Source organism: Lepisma saccharinum, chromosome 21 (genome assembly GCF_977018435.1).
Source record: "Lepisma saccharinum chromosome 21, izLepSacc3.1, whole genome shotgun sequence".
NCBI classification, from domain to species: Eukaryota; Metazoa; Arthropoda; class Insecta; order Zygentoma; family Lepismatidae; genus Lepisma; species Lepisma saccharinum.
In genome coordinates, this window is record NC_139249.1 from 14755422 (window position 1) to 14773376 (window position 17955).

The following is a 17955-nucleotide window of genomic DNA, read 5'->3' on the forward strand; positions in this document are numbered from 1 at the left end:
CGAGAAGAGCTTTACTGCAAGGCCAGAGCATTTCGCCCTGATAGATGGTATTACATTCTTATGGACCTTGATTCATTCGGTTGCCATGGCTACTAAATTAGGTTCTCTTTCTCTCTTCTTTTATCTCTGTCTTTTCTCCTCTTTTTCTCCGTCTCTTTCTGTTTCGTTGTCTTTCTTCACGTGTCTCTCCGTCTCTTTCTATTATTCCTCTCTCTCTCTCTTTCCCTGCTTTTTGTCTTATTTTCTTCCTCTGATTCTCCACTTCTTTTTATATATTTATTTCTTGTTCCTTCTCTCTTCCCACCCCCCTCTCTCTCTATCTTTCTTCGATTGTTATATTTTCTTCCTCCTCTGTTTGTAAGACTCTTTATATATTTCTTGCCTTCATTCTTTCTTGCACCTGTTTCTTTGTCTTCCATTCTTCTATGTTCCTCTCCCTTTTCAATATCTACTAATTTCTTTCTTCTTCCTACCTCTTTATCTATCTTAATCAGTTTACACGTCCCTTTTTATCTTTCACTCTCCGTTTCTTTTCTTCATCTTCTGTTTTTCCCATCTTTCTATCCTTTTCGCTTTCTTTCTCCATGATTCATTTTCTCTGTTTCTACGTCTCTTTCTATATTTCTATTTCTTTCAGTTCTTCTTTTCTTTATATTTCTTTTGCCCTTTCCTTCATCGTCTCTAACTCCATCTCTTTAGTTGTTTCTTCTGTTTCTTTATCATTCTTCCTCTTTTTTCACCTTCTTTCTTTCTCTATATCTTTCCATTGTCCTTTCATTAATGATTTGTGTTGTACTATAATTGTTTCTGAAAATTTTCTCATCTCTTCTATCTGGTTGGCCAAACTGGGGGCGACTCCTTTTTTGTGATAAGAAAAGTAAAAAATTAACAAATTTCTCCTAAGAATTTCAACCAATTAACACTCGATCAACTCCAACTGAAATAAATTAAACATTAATTGCATTGAAATAAATTTATTAATAAACCAGTACTTAACAACCATATTTTTCACACATCACAAAACGAAAAGACAGATCCTAGAACATTTTAAGACTTGAGCAGCAATATAAAACACCAACTGAATGCGTACTCAAAATTATCACAAAATTTCAGTGTATCCAACCGCGTAAATCACTCACCAAGGAGCAATGTGGTGTCAAGTCAAAGATAAAAATTTACAATATGCTCTCAGCTGTTCTTCTCTTCAAAGGGGGAATACATCCTACTCGTAGAGCGCAGATTCCATTACGAAATCTACTTTTGAGTCTACGCTGAAGTCTTCCTGCAATTGTTGAGCAATTCCTTCAGCCTCCTGTTCCTGTTGCCCATTTGCGTAAAACAGAAGGAAATGTATCTTCTCCAGATCTGGAAGAAAATTGCACATACTATAATCTGTCGTACGTATAAGTGCCTACTCGATGGCGCAGTGGTAGCGTCTTCGCCTTGTAATCAAGGAGTCCCGGGTTCGAAACCCGGTGGAGGCACATAGTGGTTCGGATCCCACTTTAAGCTGTAGGTCCAGTCCCGATTAGCTTTACTGTGCATAACGTGTACTTAAAACACCAAATCAATCAATCAAGTCGTACGTATAATTCTGTGCGTATTTAAGAATAATAGCAAAAACCCAAATAAAAGTGAAACTTTGATTTGTAAGTAAATGAAAGTACAGGGTGACCCAAACAGAGGTAACCGAACACATAATACAACGGTTCTACTTTCGGTTACCTTTTCCGGGCCACCCTGTAGGTTGATAGACGAAATGCAATTTAACTAATTTTAGTAGCGGAAGAAACAACGCCAAGAGAAAATTAAAAAAAAAAAACTATCGGCCTATCCCCCCCTCCTGACAGCAGTCTCTAGTTTCGCCCCTGGACAAGCTTGTGGCAAGGATTCGTCTCTTTCCGTTCTGCCTGAGTTGCCACCACTGCCATTTTGTTTTAATTGATTGATTGATTTGCTTTCCTTTACTTCGCTTTTCTGCCACTTTTGGATAATCGCGAAGATGAGGATGAGTGATGATGTGGTGAAAGTTATACTTTCCAATTACATGCATTCCCATACTGAAATTCAAACCCGGGGCTACTGACATCGTAGTGCCATGGCTAAACACTTTGCCACGGAGATTGACATCAAATCAATGAATCAGTCAATCGTATCGTTCGTTTACTTTTCGCATGGTCACTGAACGAGGTGCTCACTCGTTCTACGACACCTGATTGATAGTTTATAATTTGTTCGTATAATATGTGTATTTCTAGCAATTGGCATGATTACGTGCGTCGGGCGCACGGTATTTGGAGCGCACACAGAGGAGAAGCCGTTTATATAGCGCACGTGAAGGTCACATAACTGATGTGAGTCATCCTTGAACATCCAAGGTGCAGGCAAGGAGGAGATTGAAATTGTAAAGTGGGTTCATTCTTTGCAAAGTACTTGTAGTGAGAAAGTCGTGGTACAGAGCGCTTTGTTTTTGTGTAGTTTTTTTCAAATGGAAGTAATCACCACTTCAGAGGCGTGGCGTGCATGTAACCGGTGTTACCGCAGGTAACAGCAAAATGTAAAGAAATTAAAAAGTTTTTTCTTCTCTAAAATAACAACAATGTTAAATAAGTTAACCGACAGCGTTGCAGTTGAGTGTATATTGCAGAGGACATTTTTTTCTGCAGCCGACAAAAGCGAAGAGACAGGCCGTTCCGCTACCCTCAAGAGGCAACAGGAGGAAAGGGCGCCAAGGGCCCTGTTGCCGCTGCGGCCTACCGGATCAGCAAGTGTTGTCACATTGGATTTCCAGAAAAGAGCTAAATCCAGCCTAGAACGGGGATACTATTTCTCTGAAGCAACAAGAGCTAGACTGTAAAGCCAAAACTGGATTTAACTACAACTGAGACCGTTTACGTAATAGGCGAAATGATAAGTACTTGATGTGATTCGTGATTTGGACAAACCTTGCTCCAAAAAACTAAGTTGGCAACAGTAGTACGTACATCTGGACTTCCTCCCAACGCTGGAGGAGGGGAATTCTGTCGTCTGCTCACCGCAGAAACGTCAAACTGAACCGAATGTGTGGTTCTTCTTCCCCTTTCCACCTCTTTGCAAAGAAACAGAGATGGTTGACAAGGCTCGACTACTATTCACTGGATTTTCGCGGTAACTCTATCATGAGTGGTAGTTCTTTCTAGGAGTGATTGTGGCTAAAAAAAACCCATTGAGCGGATTGCAAAAAAAAAAAAAAAAAAAAAAAAAATCCCGATCAAAGGCATGTCTTTTGGGGGGAGGCCGTAGGGTGGAGATGATAACGTCTGATGGCCGGTAACACTTTTGAAAAAGTCACGCCACGCCACTGCACCACTTACAAGAATGAACCTAGTCTTCTGCTCGACGGATATCGGTTCCGTGTTAGCCGTCAAACTGAGAACATTATCCACTGGCGGTGTGTGAAGGAACGGCAACTCAAGCGCAAGGGTTCAGTGAAAACGAACAACGATGTTTTGGAATCGACACCTCATCAATGTGTGCCAAACGTTGCTGAGTCGGAAGGAGAAAAAGCCAAGTATAAGTTCATGAAAAGAGCCAGAGAGGACCTTTCGACGCCAGTCAACGCCATCTACAAGCAAGAGTTTGATAAACTGTTCAACAGGTAATACGAATTGATGCCGAAGTTCCTAGATACGAGAACGTGAAAGGCAATGTGTGCCAGGAACGCAGAAAAGCACTGGAAACTACGCATAATCTGGCCGAAAGTTCCGAAATTTCTTTCAATAAGGAGATGCTGCTACTTTCCGACGGGACGAACTTCCTTATGTTCGACATAACTCTGGATAATGGAAAGACATGCATCGCAGCGTTAAAACGTTGGGGTTGGTTTCGTGATACAGGCGTCAGAGATATGTTCCCACAGACTTTCGTGTTCGGTTGTAATCATTTTAACCAGTGTCTGTGGAGGCAGATACAGCAACTAGGCTTAGCAAAGGAGTACAAATACCACTTTAAACCACCATTGTGTATTAGATTACACATTGTCCAGTCCCAAGTCTGGAAAAAAATGCGAGGGAAAGTTGTGTGAGCTCGATATATGGTCGTTCAGGCGATGTATGAAATTTCGTTTGGCGCTCGATGTACGTGCGCTCATAGCACGACACCTCTGTGGATATAAGGTGTGACCAGTGATGTGCCGTAGACTATAAGTTTACGTCTACATGCGTTGTCTACACGTAATCTACGCGTAGGTTACATTGGGTTGTAGTTTACATAGACTACGTAGACAATGTAAAGTGCATTAAAATTAATTTTCAAGGCTTTCATGAAATGAAAGTGACATTTTCAACTATATTGGTTCCTAACGAAATGAAAAGAATCCTATTTACAACAAAATTTTCTTCTCTTCTATCATCAACTATGGAAGAAGGTAAATAGTATGCAATAAAACAACAACAGATGGCAGTCGTGAGGTAAGAGTGGTCTTTTTCCCATAAAACACTAGAATATGTCCTATATTAGGTTTCTTCCTAGGTGAGAAATTGTTCGAATTTGGAAGAAAGAGTATGAAAAATTCTCTTCGCGCATCAGCAACTGATACGAAGTATAATTTTCTTTTAATTCCACGGCGCCCTTTGTTAAGTTATCACCTTTCGCCATGTTGTTTACATAGATTACGTCGTCTACGTGTACAAAATAGTCTACGTGTAGAATGTAGACTATCGTTGTTTACGCGTGGACGCACATCACTGGTGACCCTTTCCAAAGGCAACGAAGTGTCAACTCTTCCATGTAGTTCAACCTGGATTAGCGAGGCTTTGGCGTCCAGGCAAACAACCAGTATAATCCTCTCTGGGAGTTTTGTTGTGTGCTGTCCATTTGTGTTCATGACTGTCCATTCATCCATTTCATCTTACCACCATTCATTCATCTTCACGTTTAGACATAAGTGGCAGAAAAGCGAAGTAAAATAAACCAAATCAATCAAGGAAACAACACTGGCACACGCTCTCTCACGACAGGAAGGCACGTCACAGATGTGATCAAATGTTATGTTGGGTTGCCAGCATACAGGCGGCAAAAGTGGCCTTTTGTGGGTGAGAGTGAAAGGTTTTGAGCCTCACATGGAAGGAGTGATGCTAGATAGTTAAAATTTTGGAGGATGTAAGGTTTGAGTTTTAGGACACTCTGTGCGAACTTTTATGAAATTTACATGTTTTCTTATATTTTTTTGTCAGGTTGAAAATTAATGAAGTGTCAGAGGAGAGAGTGGCCAACAGGGCCGTGATTCGGTACCTCTGTCGGAAAGGCCTCACTGCACAGGCTGCTTTGGTCGAGTGTGGCTTCACGCACTTCCCCACCCACCTTATTCCCCCGACCTGTCCCCGTCATCTTTTCCCTGCTATGCGGAATTTACTTCGAGGACGTCACACGGACGAAGGCGGTCATTCAGTGGTGAGAGACTCAGGACAAATCGTTCTACCAGATGACTGTAAACAAATTGCAGCACAGAATGCGTAAGTGCATTGATCTGGGGGGTGTTATAGAGATTCTGTGATTATGTAGATAAATCATAATGAGAAACTGTAGCTCAAAACTTTTCACTCTCCCCTCGTACATTCGTAGAGCCGAAATGACGCATTAGCGATACAAAATGTTACTGACACGTTTGTTTGTACCCGTGGCGGCCCTGTATATGTGTGTGTTTGTGGATATTTTTGTGCTTATGGATCTGTTGCCGCATATGCTCGGTACGGCCTTGTTCACTCACCTGCAATGCCATTGAGCTGCATTCTACATATCTGCACCACCGGCTGCAAGGTATCCAGGTGACCTTGGTACGTGAAGCTCCTCAAGCAAGGACACTTGCGCACCAACTCTATGAGGTCGTTGTCGAAGAGGGCCTCGTGGTTGTCAGGGAGACAGAAGTAGAATGACTCTACAAGGAACATGAAAAATGGCTGAGCACCGTGAAATATCTGTTTCTATTGCTATCTTCAATTAGAGTATTTGGGGATATAGTGGACTCTTAAAAAATGCGCCTGCTCTTATTGGATTCCGGGCTTTGTTTTCTGCTGGCATCTCTCTGTCTTTTTCTGAACAGTTCTCTCTCCATTCTGCTTCCTATGCTCTCTATACTCTGTTCCGGCCATCTCTGGAGCAGAATGAGAACAAGTCTCTGCGCAAGTAGTGACGCGAGGCATCTCCACCAATGAACACGTGAGAGGGAAGGGGATTGCGTGGAGGGGGAGCGACTGCAGTTACCAGCCTTCGCAGAAGCGTGTACTGCTTCGCTCTGCTCACTCGATTTCCCACCTTTCTCTTCCGCTATGCGCGGCCATGCTCCAGAGATAACAGAGACAGAGTATATCTCTTTTGCGCTCTCTGTTTCTCTCTCTCTCTCTCTCTCTCTCTCTCTTATTCCCCTTTGAATTTCAAGCTCTCTTTAAGTTATTACTTCACAGTTTTATTGCCAGAATGGGCTGGCTATGCGTCATAGAAGATAAATAGCAATATTTAACGCACGTCAGTTGTCAAATGTACAGGGTGATTCAATAAGGACTTTACAACTTTGAAAGCATATAGAAATTTATTCAGATAACTTACAGAGTCGGTTGATGTGCAATTGCAAAGCAAGACACATCACGTTTTGACTCACATAGTCCATTACCCCTCGTTAGAAGTCCGAGATTTTCTTGATACCCGATTCCCAGGTACCAGGATTGATCGTTCAGGTCCAATGAAACTCCACAAGAAAAAATCTGGGGAGCGAGGTGGCTGGTATCAAGAAAATCTCGAACTTCTACTTGGTAATGAGGTGGTGACGTCTCGTGAAACCAAAACACACAGCGAGCACGTTCCGCACCAGTTAAAATAGCTATTTTCAAGAACAGTAGAGTGACAGCGCTACTGGTGGGTGAGTTCGGTACTAATGGACTACGTGAGTCAAAACTTGATGTGTTTTGCTTTGAAATGGCACCTCAATCGACTCTGTAAGTTATCTGAATAAATTTCTATATGCTTTCAAAGTTGTAAAGTCCTTATTGAATCACCCTATAGAAGACATAAGCAGGCACGTATGTAGGAATATATCTCGGGAGGGGTCCTCATCCGCACAGACTCTAGACCCGGTAGCTTACACCAAATGCGGAAACTAAAAGCTCTAAACCTGCCCCTCTTAACCTAACTATCCCTAACCTACCATTCCGCTTAAGTATAATCAGGGACGTCGTTAGGGTAGGGACCAGTGGGGCCTTGGCCCCACCGAGTAGCCTCCCAAAACAAAATTTTGATAGATTAAAAATTATCCTAAATTAATAGAATACTATATATAAAATTTTCCTGTAAATTTGTAGCAGAGCCGGAAGACTACGTGGGGAACAAACTTGCTATTATGAAAAAAATAGTCAGAAGCAAATGTAGGACACCAATATTTCCACCCATTTCATTACTTGCCGGTTTGTTACCAAAAATCATATAATCTGCCTTCCTTGAGGTTATTAACCTTGCCCCAAGTTCCTAGAAACCAGAGATTCGAACTTTTCGTTACGATGACCCTTCCCTTACAGATATAATCAAAGTCTCTGCTCAGGGATCCCGGGTTCGAATCCTAGGCATGGATGTTTGTGAGTGTCCTTCCATCATGTCATCACTCATCCCAATCTTCGCAAATTAGTCAAAAGTGGCACAAAAGGCGAAGTAAAATAAAATCAACCAATCAATCATAGTCTCTGCTGAACTTCGTCGAGAGATATTCGAGTTTCTGTAGGTGCGATCAATGTATATTTGTTCGTTCGTGGGAAGATTTCTAGTGTTTGTCCGTTAATATAAACAAACTAACTAACTCTCTAGCCTTCTTAAACCCGAAGGTTCATGGCTGCAGCAATACAGTCCATCCTTCTGTCCCTATCTTGAGCAAGATCTATATACTCTTTTCCATCCTTTAGGTCCATCTCAACGTTGTCCCTCCATCATCGTCTTGGCCTTCCTACAGGTCTCTTACCATCAGGTTTCCCAACAAGAATCCTGTAAACTCCTCTTTCCTCTCCCATTCGTGCCACATGGCCTGCCCACCTAAGTCTTCTTGATTTAATTATTCTAATAATATCTGGACATGAATACAAATTATGTAACCTTCTCCACTCACCTGTCTCCTCATCCCTTTTAGGTCCAAATATTTTCCTAAGGATCTTATTTTCAAATACTCTCAATTTATGTTCTTCTTTCATTGTCATTTCATATGTCCGTTAATAGAAAAATTAAATAAATTACTAAATATATTCTTTAGCTTTCGTTTCTAGTAACAAATTTCAGATGCACCCCCCCCCCTTTTCCAAAGTGAATAACCTAGCTACGTCCCTGGGTATAACAATGCATTTGTGGTTAGCTTAGGAGGGCCAAGCCTAGAACTCTTAGCGATTAGCTTTGACCCGACAGAGTACAAGCAAGATTTGATGCTGCTTACCAAGAGTCCCTGAGTAGTTGTTATGTAGAAAGGTCAGCACGTTCTTTAGCTCGTTGATGGTGGAATGGTCCTTGGGCCACACGTTCTTCATCTTGAACTCCTGGACGGGCATTGAAGGCAGAATGAACCTCGGGAAGTAAGCGATGGCATTTACTACAACTAGAGATGAAGATATATTAGCCACAACGTACATTTACAAATCGTATGCAGGACCTGGGGACATAGGCGTCGGCATGGAAATTTCCATCTACTTCTTTTTTTTCAATTTATGGCAATTTATAAACGAACCACTTTAGTTCCTCATTTTGCGTCATTGTTTAAAAATGGTCTTGAGATATCGAATTTGGTACGAAGCTTTCATAATTTGCAACACTGAAACTCTGTTAATTTGTAACTTTCACACGTCCCGAAGCTTCTCATACTACTGCATTTGCTGCTGCTACTACTGCTGTTAGAAGTAACTATTATGTAATCTTAGTTGTAACAAGTACGTACTATATATCATTCATATAAAAAACTTATTGGATGCTAAAATAAACTAAACTAAAACTGCTACTGCTACTACTGCTGCTACTACTACTACTAGTAGTAGTAGTAGTAATAATAATAACAACATAATTTAAAATACCGATAATGCAATAATTTTAAAAATGAACCCCTCCTTGACAAACTTCTGCATATGCCAGTGGTCTGTATCAGAATATTTTTGAGGGGAGGGGGTGTCCTCGACATCTTCGATTCGACCCCCTTAGGAGAATTTCTCTGGGGACGAGGCTACAGATTCCACTCGGTAAAAATTGCTTTGAAAATGACCACAATATAAAACAAGAGATAATTAAATGTGGTAGAAAAAATGAAGTATTATGTATAGTATGTCTGACTGATTGATTAGGATTATTTTACTTCCCTATTTTTCACATTCGGGTAATCGCGACGATAAGGATGAGTGAACACACATTCCCAGGCCGGGATTCGAACCCGGGACTCCTAGCTCATACTGCGCTGTGCTAAACCAGACTAAACTGTTGATTCTTTTGCTTTATTTTACTTCGCTTTTTCTACCACTTCTGGCTAATTTGCGAAGATGGGGATGGGTGACGATATGATGAAATTTATGAATGGACACTCACAAACATCCATGTCCAGGCCGGATATGCTAACAACTCCGCCACGGGGACCGGCCAAATAGGGTGTTAAGGGGTGACCTTTTCGATAGGTTCCCAAATGTCAACCTCAGTTCCACTTAGTACATCCTGGACTGCTTGTAACAGACTAACGAGGCTCTGGCGTCTGGATTCACAGCCAGCATAATCCTCTTTGAGGTTTATGCTATGTAATCCATATATGTTTCATCCCTCCCATCGCCATTCATCCACATCGTTGCAATTAGCCAAAAGTGAAAGAAAAGCAACGTAAAACAAACTAAATGAATCGTCGTATGAGAACCACAGGAATGTAACTCCAAAAATGCTGTTTTCAGTTTTATTTAAATAATCTCGTCTGAAGAGTTCTATTTGGAGTTCAGATAGACATACCTCCACTTCTAATCCTTAGCAGTTAAGTGGAGTCACGTATTTTTGAGTTGAAGAGTGACAATTTCCCAAATGTCCTTCTCTCTGAGACAGCTGGGGAGCACTGTTGCCAACATAGCTCTTTTGGAGCCAGAACTGGCTCTCTCGTGCACTCTTTGGCTATGAACCCGCCCCACTGTCCCTAGGCTCCGGCCTATATAGACCAACTTTTGCCATGAGTATACATTTTGCACGTGACGTGATATTGTTATATTGGCTGCGTCGCCCCACCCCACCCCTCCCTCTTACCTCCCCAGCTACTTTTATACAGCGCCGTGGCTGAGGTGAAGATGACAATATTGTTATCCGGGAATCATTTCGATTCATACGACCATGAGTGAATTATTGAGATTGGTGATGCCGCCAGATCTAGACGGTGAAAACTAAGAATGCATTGTCACCACTTTAAAGTTAACCGTAATAGCAGCACCCCCATTTGACAACTAAAATTACCCTAGGAGGCACTTCAACCAGCCTTTCCAAATCTGGCATTGTAAGTCAACTAAAGCTCCATTTAAGGTGAAATTTAGCTTTTTCATGCGCATCAGGTTTGGCAACTATGCCAGGATGGCCGTAGGAGGCAAGAAGAAATGCATTACGCTTAAGGGAGCATTATTTTATTCGTTCTCTCGGGGATATCAAACATCCGATGACGTAGAAAAGTACATGAACGGAAAAAGAACATCTTGAACTATGTCTTAGTCGTAGGAAAAGTCGAAACTCCCATTTGCTTAGCAGTAACTTGAAGTTGAAGTTGATTTCCCATAAGGAATACATGGAATTCTGTAAATACTTATTGATCATATTTTTCAAACATCGTGTCTAGCTTAATAATCACCTTAAAAACCGCTTCCACTTGGAACATGGAGGTAAATTCTTACTCTCTTGTATATTCAAGAGGTTTTTTTTTTTAGTTGCAGTGCACATTCCGACGATATTGAAATAAATGCACAACTGGTGCGAAATTGTCACTGGCTCTGTCCGAAAGGTACGAAGTACGTACTTGAAGCATGGTTTTGGCGGAAGGGACGTCACCTAGTACAGTTCGAAAGCGCCAAGAACAGGAGTACGCAAGTGCATAGCTCGCAGTGAAGATGGAAGCTGACTCGGTCACGTGATTTCCACACTCGTTGTTCATTTGTTTAAAATCGCGGAGATAGAAAGCCAGCAAGACAGGTTAAATATATGTTATGGGTCAGCAAGTTGTTGGTTAAAGTACTTCTAATGTGTGGAAATGTATGTGTACGAACATTTGAAAATGCAACGTGATTTCTATGGTGAAAAACAAGTATTTAAAACGCTGGGAAAGCAACGAGTACTCAGTTTTATCTACTGATCGTATTTGGCGCTGCAGTCGAAGTGCAATTCGAAAGACTTTCACTTCCAGTCCACGACTTGAAGACCGCACTCCAAGACCATACTCGGAGGATGCTCGCTTCAAGTACGGTCTTGCAACTTTCGGACACGGCCTCTCTTTCTCTTAAGAGTCAGATGCATTCCTAAGAATACATTATTTCCTCTCTTTCTCTCCTGTAAATTTAATAAATTGGAGTTACGTCCCTCTGACGTAATTGTAGGCTCTCTAAACAGCGAACCTACCGATATAGAGCCTGACTCGCATCTGGCTGCAGCTTGAAACGAGCAGGTTCCAGTCCTCGTCGTCAGGTGGAGCTAGTCTCAGCTCCCTCGAGTCGCAGAGGAGGTTCATCTGTTTCAGGGTCTTCTTGACGTTCCTCCGCAGTGTTGCCAGCAACCCTCCGCAGACCATCTTGTTGTCTAGGGTGAGAGTCACGAGGCTGAGGAAGTTGTTGAACAGGAAGGAGGTGTCGGCGGGCAGCGTCCAGAAGTAGTCCATGAGGCGGAGGTGCTTGATGGTGCCCCCGCACCACGTACCAACGATGGTCAGAAGGTCTTTCCCGATGGCTGACGGGAAATAGCAGTCCTCGAAGGTTAGCGTTTCAAGGTTTTTCTGGAAGCTGTAAATGCGATGGAGAAATAACAGAGTTTCAATTTACCTCTTTCTTTCTGATAAAAATTAAGCAAACAAACCAAGGGAAAAAGTAGGGGTGTGCGGGACAGATTTTTTTTGGTCGGAACGGGATCGGGACGAGAAAATTTATAACTAGCGACATTCGGGACGGGAAATGTTTGAAATTTCCCGAAGCTCTGGAAATCTCGAATTCTAGCTACACGTCATTTTCACCTTAAGGCTCGGCTGGACCTTTGGCACCCGAATGGGCGATTTTTTTTTAAAAGATCCTCTCCATTTGAAACACTGCTGTGATATTCCAAAATATGAAAAATTACATCAGCTTAGAATTGCTTCTAGAGCATTGACGTGAATTTTCGTGTAGTTTGCTTTCACTGTTGTCTAGATATTATCAATAGTTTAATAGACTTACGTAATCACGAAACTATTGATAATATCTAGACAACAGTGAAAGAAAACTACACCAAAATTCACGTCAGTGCTCTAGAAGCAATTCTAAGCTGATGTGATATTTCATATTTTGGAATATCACAGCAGTGTTTCAAATGGAGAGGATGTTTTTAAAAAATTCGCCCATTCGGGTGCCAAAGGTCCAGCCGAGCCAGTGATTTTTTTTTTTGCATTTCTGGAATAAAAACTAACAATTTCCGACAAGTTCCAGACACTTACAATGCAGAAAACGTCAAGAATTAACTACTTTTTAAAATGGCCATTCGGTATTTCCCGACTATTCGGGATACCGAAAAGTCGGGATCAGGACGGGAATTGTTTTCCCGATCCCGGTACCGACTTTTCGGGATACCGCACACCCATAAAAAATAGTAAAACTATCCTCTGTGTATTGATTTGTTTTTTGTTATTTATTATAGCTTTTCTGTCACTTTTGGCTAATTGCGAAGATGAGAATGAGTGATGATGTGATGGAATTGAACACAAAGAACACGCATGCCTAGCCCACGATTCGAACCAAGGTGAGTTCATACGGGCAAGTCAATTAAATCCAGTGAACGGCCATTGGTTCATGAAATGACATCACCTTGTAAATTCGTGAAAATAAATGCTACAAAGAGAAATTCAAATTTTCACTAAACTAAGGAATAACACTAATGCATTCAAAGAGCATTAAAACTAAATAAATGGACATTTTTCACTCATCTTCTGAGTTGTGCATTTTTGTACAATAGTTTTACGATTTACTTGTTCAAGCTGTCCGATTGACGGCTCCGGTAAGATGCGTGCGTGAAGCTTTCCACAAACTTGTGTAGAACAAGTAGTCGATAAAATAAATCAATTTCACTTAATTAATGTTCCACGGGAGTAACTGAAGCGAAAATGGGTTAGCTATTTTGAAAAGTATAGTGCATTGTAATCAAGGTGTTTCGTATTCGATTCCCTGTGGAAGCACATTGCACAGCAGTTTGGAGTGCACAGTTTGAACTGTAGGTCTAATTCCGTTTAGCACCTGAGCATATACAAGGGTCGTTCAAGGTTGACCGGGACTTTTATTTCTGTAGAGGAAATATGTAGCAGAAGAAACACCAAACTATGTCAGTTTTTCAAAGTATTCTCCGTGCGCGCCGAGGCACCGTTGCCATCCTTCTGGCAGCTCCCGAATTCCTTTGGCGTAGAAAGAACTTGGTTGTTGTCGTAGCCACTGGAGGACATCGCTCCGCAGTGCTTCGTCTGTCGTGAATTTCTTCCCTCCCAGATGGTCTTTAAGGGGTGAAAACAAATGATAATCACTGGGGGCTAAATCCACACTGTAGGGGGGGATGGGGCAGAACTTCCCAGCGCATGTCGGCCAGAGTTGTTGTTGTCACATTGGCCGTGTGAGGGCGGGCATTGTCATGGAGAAGAATGACATTTCCAGACAACATCCCAGGTCTTTTCTTGCGAATGGACTTTCGTACAGCACCACTTAACAATGTGGAGTAATACTGGGCATTAATCGTGCTCCCTTTGTACAGAAAATCCACATGGATAACGCCCGTCATGTCCCAGAAGACACTTGCCATGATCTTTCCAGCGGACGGCTGCGTTTTGCTTTTCTTGGGGGGCGGGGAACCTTTATGCCGCCACTCCATGCTGCGTCTTTTGGTCTCTGGGGTTGAATTGTGCAACCATGTTTAATCACACGTGATGATGGATTGCAACAATTCATCACCTTCTGCTCGAAACCGATTCAGAAGCTGTTCACAGACCATCCAGCGTGTCCACTTCCGATCGAATGTCAGCTGGCGGGGAACCCACCTTGCACAGATTTTGCGGAAGCGTAAGTGGTCGTGAATGATTGTCTCAACACTCCCGACACTGATATTCACCTCGGCAGCAATATCCCGCACTGTTACTCGCCGGTTCTCAAGAATCATTTGCTCAACATGTGCGATATTCACTGGTGTGACTGCAGTCGGGCGAATGTGTCCATGCGCTTCATTTGTCACCAGCTCCCGTCCTTCGCGAAACTGCTCACACCATTCGTACACTCTTGTCCGCGACATCGTTTGTTCACCATACTGTGCTTGCAATCGTCTGAAAATCTCAGCTGGTTTCACTTTCTCCTTCACGAGAAATTTGATTACACACCGCTGCTCCACAGCCACAGACACACTGCTTGCCGCCATGTTCGCTGCAACTGCTGCGCATGCGCGAAATACGTCATGCCGGGCGCTAGTTACTCGCGAAGGAATACATTACGTTACCCGCACGTTTCATCATGATCCGGCTATTCATCGATTTTTTACGTACGAAAATCCCGGTCAACCTTGAACGTCCCTTGTACTTACGTGGATTTTAAACAAACCTCATCACAGTTCGGAGAGTTGAGTGTAAATTCCAGAAGCCAGGTCAGAGGTTGATCTGTTCATTTTTTGCTACTTTTTCCGAAGAGCAATTGACTTCATGAGGAAGTTTTCCAGATTTCAAAATTGATATTTTTATGTGAGTGACAAATTTCATGACTAAAATTTCTCATAAACTTTTGTAAATTTACATTGATTGAAAAGGTATTAATTAATATGACAAAGTGTATCTGTAAATAGGTGGTTTCATATCTGAATAATGTATTTGGTATTAAGACAAACAGACCTATCAAATATTTCTTCATCTGTTGTATAGATTAAAAGTGTCTACCAAACCGTGATAATAATATTTGATTATTATTAGTTGATAATTAACGTCATTCATTAAATTACCACCTTGACTTAATGTTATATTTTCATGTTTGTATTGGAGGGGAGGAGGGCTTGCCTATTCTAACCAATATAACTATCTGAACGTGGCTCTACACTTTGCCCTGCGAATATCTGGAACAAGCGAATGAAAATAAATCCTCTGGGCATGTACGACTTCAGAGCAATGAGGGCGTGAGAGGGGAAGTGAGTGCATGGAGGGGACAGAGCAGCTGCAACTACCAGCAATTTGCAGCAGCATGCACTGCTTTGCTCCGTCTATTCCCTTTCTCCCCTTTTCTACCTTATGCTCCACAGAAGCACATGACAGAGTGTAGTTATCATGTGTGTAACAGGTGAACCTTTCTAAAGACACCCAATAGTCACCCTCTCTTCTACGTCCGCAGGATTTTTTCCAGGGAGGGGAAAGGAAGGTATTTTTTCCTGGGTGGGGGCAGAGAAGGCACATTTTCCCCAACAATAGTGTTGTTCCCTCAAAAAACATTGCTTAAATATGAATTTATCATGTTCGTGTAATAATTAACACATATTATTGTGACTGTAATGGAATTATATGCGTGAAATATATAATTTTGGTTTACTTTCATTTTCCAGGGGGGCATGCCCCCTTTTGCCCCCTTCAGGACGCCCATACACGTAGTACACCCTGGCATTTTGCAGACTAGCGAGGCTCTGGTGTCTGGACTCGTAGCTAGTATAATCTTCTGTGGGGCTTGTGTATTGTGTATAGCCTCGTCCAGTGGCGGCGATTGGGTTCCAAAACCGGAGGGTGGGTAAGGTGCCAAAACGAGGGGGGGGGGAGACAGTATATTTCCATTTGTATATAAGTTTTAGTATAGTGCGGCTCCCCTCGTCTAATTCGCTGCACTTTTTGACTCTCTTTGCATTCTTGTGTCTAGTTAATTACACTGTGCAACACCGACTCGTCAACTTTGATGATTTGGTGCCACGTAGTGTACTTGATGTCTGCACCATTTGCACTACGCCCTGGAGTGGTGGAATGTGTGGTGTATGCTCACGTGGTGCGTGCTAACTAATCGAATGAACGTTTAAAGCAGGAGACAGTCATTTGCATTTGTGAGAGCCATTTGTAGCCCGAATGTCCCATCAACTATCCTAGTTCATGCACATCATCTTTTGAAACTCTTTTAGTAAAAATTTTAACAATACTCATAATTACATACTTAGTATATAGTAATAAGTCATGTGTTTTGCTGTTTCTGGTCATAGCCCTCCAAAAGTTGATGGTTTAGCTTTAGTGGTCTGAGCCCCCCAAAGTTGATAGTGTAGAACATTTCAAATGTGTATTTAAAGTTAAGTTCATGTGGCACAATTCAGAGTAAACTTTACAAGAGAAGCAAAATAATACATGAGATCCTCTTAAGCAAAATTATTTGCGGTGCTCTGCCCCCACATCGCTAACATTTGGAGGGCTCGAGTCCCCCCAAACCCCATGGAGTCGGCGCCTATGGGCAGAAGGATGAAGTAAAATAAAACAAACCAATCAAAATCACTGTAGTTGTCAGACAGCTTACCGCACTATGTCACCCAGCTTATCGGCCACGTGCTGAAAGTGTACAGTGTCGAGCATGAGGCCTGTGGGTGTCATGAGGCAGAAGCTGACGGTTCTCAGCAGCCGACACTTCGTACAGATGTCCTCCAGCAACTGCATGAACTCCGCGCAATACCCCTGACTCTGGTAGTAGCAGTTGAAATCCAGGCACTCCAGACTGAAACCGAAGCGATTGATGAACTTCTCGTACTTGAGCGCCTGCTGCCAGTCCTTGAAGTCCAGGAGCATCGTCTTGCTACTCCACAGGTCAGGGTTGTTCATGGTTTCCGACCATGTCTTGCAAGTCAGGGCCGCGCAAAACCGATCGAACTCATCCAAGTAGCAGAATATGACCGCGAGAGGCTTTTCTGGCAGAGAGGACCAGTCTTCAGTGGCGCAGTAATCTCCCATGTTCCTTTATCAATTCTCTCAAGGAATTTGTTGTTCTTGTAGGGAAAGGAGATTGTCGTTGCTAGAAGAATGTAACCTAGCCTGATTGTCCTGATATAACAATTGTGTCATTGTTGATGCATGGCAACAATGGTTTCCACCATAGAGTATAGTTGTCGCCCCCAAAGCAACCTCACTTTACTTCAAGAAAGTTCCGAAAGATCAGTTTTCCCTCTAACAACAACATGTCAAGTCCACGTGGAGTCCAATAAATCGCCCCTCGAACCGTTCCCACCAATTGCGTCCGTCCAAGAAATGACAGCTCTTGTCAAGTCCACGTGGAGTAAATGAGGTGATGCCAATTCAGTTTCTTTATATATTTCTGAAGGTGAGGTTGCGATTGCGTTGTCTTTGAAAGACTGTGTTATTGTGGTGTGCTATTTTTTTTAATACAATATAAAGACAATGGGAGTATAACATCGCAGTGAACGAATGGATGTCTAAACACTGCAGGCAAAAGTGACAACATTGCTTTTCCGAAAAACAGGCGGTGACTCGAAACCAGATACGTGGCCGGTCGGTTTCCTCTGGGATTGTGTCAAAGGTACCGAACTCTGGATGCTTAAAAGACCAGCACTATATGCAAGGTCAAGTTCCCCTTTCACATAGCACATGTAGGGGATATGGGAATTAGGGCCCTCAAATTCTCGATCTCGGCTATTTTGGAGGTGATGCGATGGTAACACTTTACTATAGGGGTGACGGATTTCTTACTTTTTACAGGAGAAAGTGCTTTCGCAAATCATTTTCTTTAGCGTTGTGGA

The 17955-nt window shown here is 42.3% G+C and overlaps 1 protein-coding gene across 1 annotated transcript; it reads right to left on the minus strand.

The window, feature by feature from the left end:
• Nucleotides 1-958: 958 nt before the first annotated feature.
• LOC146004180 (F-box only protein 39-like) lies at nt 959-17200 on the minus strand. Its single transcript, XM_083142847.1, has 5 exons — nt 16725-17200; nt 11611-11987; nt 8441-8599; nt 5747-5914; nt 959-1365 (listed from the first exon to the last, which is right to left on the minus strand). The coding sequence occupies exons 1-5, from the start codon at nt 17150-17152 to the stop codon at nt 1223-1225; spliced, it is 1275 nt and encodes a 424-aa protein (XP_082998973.1). The 5' UTR covers nt 17153-17200; the 3' UTR covers nt 959-1222.
• Nucleotides 17201-17955: the final 755 nt, after the last annotated feature.